The sequence below is a fragment of the Neolamprologus multifasciatus genome, chromosome 6, assembly GCF_963576455.1.
Source record: "Neolamprologus multifasciatus chromosome 6, fNeoMul1.2, whole genome shotgun sequence".
NCBI classification, from domain to species: Eukaryota; Metazoa; Chordata; class Actinopteri; order Cichliformes; family Cichlidae; genus Neolamprologus; species Neolamprologus multifasciatus.
This window is the reverse complement of record NC_140444.1, coordinates 22,400,479-22,407,969: the sequence shown is the minus strand read 5'-3', so window position 1 is coordinate 22,407,969 and position 7,491 is coordinate 22,400,479. Positions and strand designations below refer to the sequence as shown.

General features: G+C 36.0%; 2 protein-coding genes across 4 annotated transcripts in view; one reads left to right on the top strand and one right to left on the bottom strand.

The window, feature by feature from the left end:
- Window positions 1-1,465: 1,465 nt before the first annotated feature.
- usp53b (ubiquitin specific peptidase 53b) overlaps window positions 1,466-7,491 on the bottom strand; it is a 31,559-nt gene continuing 25,533 nt past the window's right edge. For all 3 annotated transcript variants that reach the window (XM_085162547.1, XM_085162544.1, XM_085162546.1), the window contains one exon: window positions 1,466-7,368. In XM_085162547.1, the coding sequence (XP_085018673.1) occupies window positions 7,292-7,368 (77 nt within the window). In that variant the 3' untranslated portion in view covers window positions 1,466-7,291. The remainder of the gene's footprint in view (window positions 7,369-7,491) is intronic.
- On the top strand, window positions 3,029-4,169 carry LOC146516985 (fatty acid-binding protein, intestinal-like). Its single transcript, XM_085162551.1, has 4 exons — window positions 3,029-3,148; window positions 3,363-3,535; window positions 3,754-3,861; window positions 3,990-4,169. The coding sequence occupies exons 1-4, from the start codon at window positions 3,082-3,084 to the stop codon at window positions 4,038-4,040; spliced, it is 399 nt and encodes a 132-aa protein (XP_085018677.1). The 5' UTR covers window positions 3,029-3,081; the 3' UTR covers window positions 4,041-4,169.

The window sequence follows — 7,491 nt, the reverse complement described above, 5'->3', positions numbered from 1 at the left end:
CATCCTGTCTATGGTGCACCCAACCTCTCATCCTAAGGTAGCTGGGATAGACTCCATCCCTCCCCCAGCAACCCTGATAAGGATAAGTGGAAAAGAATGGATGGATGAATGGATGAGCTGTACCACTGGCCAAGGCAAGTATTTTTCAAATTACAGGTATTGTCCTTAAATCTAATTTAGAATGTGGCACCTTGTTCTCCTAGAAAATTTTAGAGACCGTGAAAAACAAAATAACTACTCAAAGACACATTTACCATGTTGCTTCTATGGTTGTTTTCAAGCAATGCAACAGAAGCTAATACTAGCAGCTGATGGTAAAGTCAGGAAGATTAGGGAGTAAACCTGTAGCTAAAAAGTCTGCGTAGGTTCTCAGTCATCCAGGCCATTCCAGTCTAAGGAGACTGAAAATGTGGCAGCTGAACTTGTTTAATTTTTATTTTCAAGATGTTTTACCTCTCATCCAGGTTTCTTTAGTAACTCTTCTTCAGCTCTGTAGCTAAAGAGACAGTTGTGTTTAATTAGATACCAGATATTGGAAAAAGGTAAACTGGATTTTCATTTCACTTTCCTGAGGTAATATAGCATTTAAATGTTTCACCCAGTGACCACAGATGTAGTAAATAGTTATAGTGACTCCTTCATCAAATGGAGCACTAAGGAACTTAAACAGAGGCATCATCCGTATCAGTTCTACTATAGATTGTGATCAGCGTTATGGGCTCTGGCCATGACAACAGTCTGGCCAGTGAGCCACTCTGGAGAATTAATAAGCTGTTAAGAGTCTTGCTCAAGTCTCTTTCACTGTTATTAAAAAGTGAGGGACAAGTGCTCTTATCTTCCGTACCCAAATTTATCTTGCTAGGTCAAGGTCCAGCATGGAATTATCACGAGCTCGCTTGTAAACTTCTGGTAGCACAACAAATGTTAAGCTGTTAGGTTCATAAAGTTTTCGAGTAATGACCCAATGCTGAGAATTTTGCCTTCGTACACCAAAACAGTGGATTTTAAATCAAACAAGACCCTCAGCTTTAATTCCAAGGGTTTAGCATGAATTGTTTAGGAACACATAACTAATTTTTAAAAGCTCAAAGTTAATTGAACTAACAAATATCAAGATTTAAAGTTCAAGATTGTTTTTCATATTTGGATGAAAATCCTTTACAGTCAAGGACTGCCTGAAGTCCGGACCATATGGACATCACCAAATGCTATGTTTACCGTCTTGAGATGCTCTGCCATGCATTTACTGCAGCCCCATTCAGTTACACCCTATTGTAAATCCTCGGTACTTACTTACATTAATGAAACCGTCTTATGATTGTTGACTTTGACAAATGCATGTGAATTTCCTAGAGGGTTTTCTGGGTTAGATTTTGTAAAATTCACTTTAGTCCTCCTCCATGGTCTTCCAGGCCATAGGAGCTTGTTGCAAGTGCATTTCTCCTATTTTTAAAAAAAATAAATAAATATATATTTCTGATATATTTATTTAGGTTTTAAGCCTAGTGATGGCCTACTTCACCTACATTTCTTTGAACCTCATATCAATTCTGCCAGTGCAACAATAACTAAAATAAGCTCAACACTTGGAATCAACTCCAGATTTTTTGCTGCTTAGTTTGTCCTGGGATAATGAGTAAACAGCCCATGTCAGACCATAAAAACTTTTTGGCAATCAATTATCCAATTATATTACATATAATTGCCTGATTTAAAAGTCACTGTGGTAAAGTATGCAGACAAAATTACAAAAAATGTGTCACTGTCCAAAAACCTACGCACCAGACTGTACTTGAATGGATTTGAAAAAGACGGAAATTTGTTATCAGCATTTGTTTAGTATTTACTAAAATGGAGTTCACTGAATCACTAATTCAACCCTTTCAGTCTAGTCTATTTAAGCACATTTGTCACGTGCTTTTATGACTTATATTACAAACTGGACAAACCTCAAAGGATATAATTATGTTATAAAGAGTTTCCACCAGACTTGATCAACTATGGCTCCAGCTCACCTGTGAATTTCATCACTGCAGTCTTGACAGAAAGGTCTTTTGTCTGATAAGATGCAGTATTACTGAGGTGGAATTGAAGGTCAGGCAAAGGTCTCTTTGACACATAGAATGACAAGAAACTGTGATGAAAGAGAAGACATGCTCTACATGTTTTATTCATCCCATTCATCCACTTGGTTAGGTATAGGTTAAAATAATTTTATTGCATATTTTAGCATTTTTTTTCTTTCTGTTAAACTTAAATATTTCAGTTTTAATAGTGCAGTTAGTTGTGGGTTAGTTAATAGTTTTACAATGTTTTTGATGTCCTTAAATTAAATTAAATTAAATTTCGGTGGTAATTTAATTACATAAAATTACTAGATGGTGGTAGACACAGTAGTGTCTACCACCAATAGTGCTAGACACCAGTAGTGTCTAGCACTATTTTTTATAACATTAACTTTAGATGGCAAAGGTCTTGTTTATTAGCAATGGGCAATTAAGGACAAAGGTATCACATATAATCAAGTATAGTGGAAGAAAGAAATTACAACTAGTACACTGATGCAGTATCTTGGATGAATGATAAGATTTAACCTGCATTAGCTACATACAGATTTGGAGGAGTGCATATGTGCAATGGATCTGTAATAATAGTAAATGGCAGGAACAAAAAAACAGATTTACAGTTTTAAAGTAAAAAAATTCTAATATATTCCTCTTGTATCAAATAGTGCAGACTTAAATGCTGCAGTTCTGAACTGAATATGGTTAGTGGTTAAGCTGTGACCAACACTTTTGGCAAACAGATTCAGGATAAGTGGCTATTAAGCATTCAACAGAGCACTTTGAGTGCTCTAGTAGAGTAGAGAAGCACTCTATAAGCTTGAGTCCATTTACCATTTAACTATTCATTGTCACACAGTTAGGATATTACCTTGGAAAAAAAAACATGAGCTTTAAACGGCCACATCAGCAATCAGATAGATGACGAGATAAGAGGGTGTGTGGTTTAAAAGGAGCGGCAGAGTTTGAAAAGGGCACTCCTTGTTGCAGAGTCCTCCAGCTCACCCTCACCGCCACCATGACTTTCAACGGCACCTGGAAAGTTACTCAAAGTGAGAACTATGACAAATTCATGGAAAAAATGGGTGAGTGCTAGAGTTGCCTTGATAAGCTGCTTCTGAATCTTCATTTTTTCTTAAATAAAGAATACTGATGCATTAATGTCTAAATATAATCTTTGCACCAAACTGATAGTCATGCACATTTTTTTGTGACTGCATTATAAGTGATTAGCCTTTAGACAGGTAAAACTTCCTGACATTGCTCAATCTATTGTGACCTTATTGTGTCTATCCATAGGAGTTAACATGGTGAAGAGGAAGCTGGCTGCTCACGACAACCTCAAGATTATCATCGCGCAGGAGGGAGACAAGTTTAACGTCAAGGAGAGCAGCACTTTCCGCAACATCGAAATTGAATTTACCCTCGGAGTCACCTTTGAGTACGCCCTTGCAGATGGAACAGAACTATCAGTAAGTTAAAGTGGCTCCTAGTTTCACTCACTTTAGACTTTTGAGTCCCTGTTACTAAGTCAACAATCCTTACATCAAGCCTTGACTTTGCCCTCTGTTCAATACTGCAACCATAAAAGTGTCAAACAGCCTAGTCAGCCTTTCGACTTCTGCACAATATCCCCTCCTTGCCTGTTCTCTATTTCATTAATTTCCTGATTGTTGGTTTCAACTCTCAGGGTGCGTGGACCTTGGAGGGAGACGTGTTGAAGGGAATTTTCAAGAGAAAGGACAACGGAAAAGACCTGACGACAACCAGAATTGTTCAAGGAGATGAACTCATACAGGCAAGGCAGAGCTCCTACAAACGCATAAAAAATAGAGATTATACATTCAGAAATACAAATATTCATCCCGACATAAAAAAAATGTGAAGTTAAATAACAACTGTATTTGATTAATCTTTCTTCAACAGAGCTACACCTACGAAGGTGTGGATGCAAAGAGGATTTTCAAGAGGAGTTAGACCAAATCCATCTAAAGAACCGAATTGAAACATTTTCAGGGTTACATACAGTTTTGTGCCAAGTCATCAACAACATGTAACTCATCATATTTTAATAGCTGTATTAATAAAGTCACAACTGCCTATTAATTTGTGTGCTTGTTTCCTCTGCTTTTCATCAAATAATATTCTGTGGAAGCTCATGCAAAGTTAAACACACACACACACACGGTCAAGTGGCTAATTTAGTAGTGATACAATAATTGAAACTTTATTCAACAATGAATAAAAATAAATATATATATCTACAAAAATATAAAGTGTAGACAGGTTTCACATGTTTCTTTAAACTGACATGAAGCATTTACTGTAATGTCAATAAATCAACTCAGCAGACCAAATGCACAGGACCAAAACCAAGCAGACGGCAGGATTCAGGGAGGCATCCCGAGCCTACTTATCAGGCATCGTCATCTTATAACTTCTTATAACTTCTTATAACTGATAAGATCAGTGACATGATGCAGAAAGCTTTCTTTTGTTTTGTGGTTTTACAGCGTAATTAGCTTGCGGGTAGCCCGAAATAAAAGAAACAGATTGATGCAATGCCAACTGTGACTTTAAGTGACACAGGAGAAAACCAGTCTCATCAAGCAGGCCTCGAGAGCAAATTCAAACTTTAACTGAAGACTACAAACTGTGGATGCAAGACATAATCGTATTTGCACAATTGCATTAAGTACTGTTAGTTTAACAGAGGGAATCGTTTTTGAACTGCTGAGTTTGCTGCCTGCAGCTGTGATTGTTGCATCAAAGTCTGAAGGAGCCACTAAGAACCCCAATCCAACCTATAAATAACATTTTCACATACAGGAGTGTCAAATACGTCACCGGTAGCATTGCCTGCTCCAAAGTTTTATCGCAACATCGTCTATTTTCCTTCATTCATCATTTTTATTCTCTAAATGTGGTTCACCAACAAAGAACAAAACAACAACAACAAATGAATTCACTGAAAGTGTCAAGGCACTGTTGATACAACTGAAGACACAATGTTCAGAATGTAAAATTAAACTTGTGAGGAAAAGAGAAGAGTTTTTTAAGATGAAGGAAAAAAAACCCCACAATCATTATGAAGAAAAAACACTTCACATGTGAATCAACGTTAAGGTAATCTGGTTATTATTCGTGTACTGAGCTTCTGTTTATCGGTAATTTAGTTATTTAGTTACTTTTTCCATTAAATATATAGGAAGTCTTAAAAATAGCAGGGATTTATAATTACTACAGCACAATCAAGTTGTTTAAAGGCAGTCTAGTGTATATCATCGTGTACTGTATCAGTGAGCGATAGACTGGACTGCCTGTGAAGTCCAAGTCTTGTTTTTCTTATATTTAAACAGTGTAAGTAAACCATGACAAATACAAGTAGAAACACACAAAAATCGAAATGATCAATGCAAATTTCAAATGTCTGTCGGGTCAAACACGGCATACATACACAGCTAAATGTGTTCAGTAGGAGGAGTAAATACCTGGACAAAGGTTGCTGTGATAAAAATGTAAGGTGAAAAAAAATATGTGTATATGGCATGATGGTTATAAAGAGACTTGACAATCTAGTGAGTTGAAAAAAAAAATATATATATATTGAGATTTGAAAAATGTGCATATAAAAAAAAGGATCTAAAAACACCAAAACCTGCTCTTAAAGTAATTATTTTTTAAAGTAAATGCATAGTATGTCTCGGACAGTTTGTTTTCAAACACATTGTTTGCATTATACATTTAGATCCAAAAATGTAAGCATAACATATTATTGTGTATTCTAGTGTGAGCAAGAGAACATTCAAGTGTTTAAAAGGTTACAAATTGCTATTTGATGACTTTGTTTTATTACAATTGAATAAAATCAAACAGAATGTTATGTTTGCTGGAGTCAGTCCAGGATTATCATGCTCATGCTCAGGCTGTACAAACAGCTAGTATGACTCTGTAAAGGCCACATGCAGGTTTCAGAATATTAGTCTTACTATGAACAAGGATACTTGTGTGTTATGTTAAGTAGTATGGTTAATAGTTATGTCAGTTATATCAATTACATTGGCATTATTATGAAAATACCTGGAAATACAGACCTGCATTTAAATCTGCCTACTTTAAGAGGAAGACTGGGGAAAAATGGTTTTGACATCACTGGGAATTACAAAAAAAAAGGTTACAAGAATCAGCACTGAAGACAAGAAAACACAAAAATGTTGCACGACTGTGTATGGTGGTTACTAAATAGCCTGAAGGCTGCCCTGTGACATTGCCAATAAAACCAGCCAATAAAACAAGTTACACTTTTGTTTTTCAAGGATGACATAAAATTGACCTTTACTGGGGGTGGTTTTCTCAAGTAAATGAACAATCGATCATCTTTTCCAGTACACTTTTTTTTTTTTACATCAAAAGACTGACTGGTGTGGGGCAGCCCACACTCATTCATTAACAGAATAATGTTGTAAAATAACTGATAACACTTAGAACACCTCAGTAAATAAATAAGAGTCACTGTTACAGCGTTTGTCCTCTGGTGACCTAAAGCCTCCAAAATGTGCATAAAACTCATAAGGTGCTCAGAAATCATGAATAACTTTTCCAATCTTACTCCTTTGACAGGGGTAATTAGATTAACTGCCTTTAACCTGCTATCGATGAGGCCAACCTTTGATGTTATTGTGTTGTGCAGAATGACATCATAATCAGATAATGTATCTTTAGCATATCTTTTCATGATAGCATGCTCTTATTTGTGATCACACTCAATTCTTTTACCGTACAGACCACAGCACATCATCTGTGATTCACCTTAATCTCTTTTGCCTTACCCTAAATATATTTGTATAGTTTAATTTCTGCAGCACTAGTGCACAAATAAAATATGTGCACTAAAATACAAATATTTTAAAACGGACATATGGTGATAAAAAATAATGATCTAACCCTAAAAAAACTTCTTAGTGCAAACTGAAAACAGGGTTTTGATGAAACAAAATCTTCGTGCAGCAACGCTACAAAACAAATGAAGATACACGTGAACGTTGATAATCCCTCAAGTCATACACAACAGCATTTAGAAATAGGTTTTATTTATGTGACAGGCTTGCATAAATAAGTTCGTCTCGGTTTGGAGGTGCCGTGGCTTCCTGACATATTTCCATTCTGTAAACTCTTTGGCATCCAGTTAATACTGCCCATCCATGTAAACAAAACTTACCAAGTTACACTCATAAAAAACCACGTTCATCCAGTCCTTTGGCTGTCACTGGGTTCCATTTTGCAGAGGGTTTATTGCTATTATGGCCTGTAAAGGGAAAAAAAAGAGTTTCCTTTAAAAAAAAAACTTGTTTTTACGACAGTCATGTGTCACTGACACAGCAACAAAGAAAACAATACGATATTGTCATTTTGTCCTTTCCAGTAACTT

Excerpts from the sequence above, each read along its gene's own strand:
- LOC146516985 (XM_085162551.1), top strand. The coding sequence starts at position 3,082 with ATGACTTTCAACGGCACCTGGAAAGTTACTCAAAGTGAGAACTATGAC. Across the intron at positions 3,149-3,362 it reads CAAATTCATGGAAAAAATGG|GAGTTAACATGGTGAAGAGG; the intron begins GTGAGTGCTAGA and ends GTCTATCCATAG. Across the intron at positions 3,536-3,753 it reads CAGATGGAACAGAACTATCA|GGTGCGTGGACCTTGGAGGG; the intron begins GTAAGTTAAAGT and ends TTCAACTCTCAG.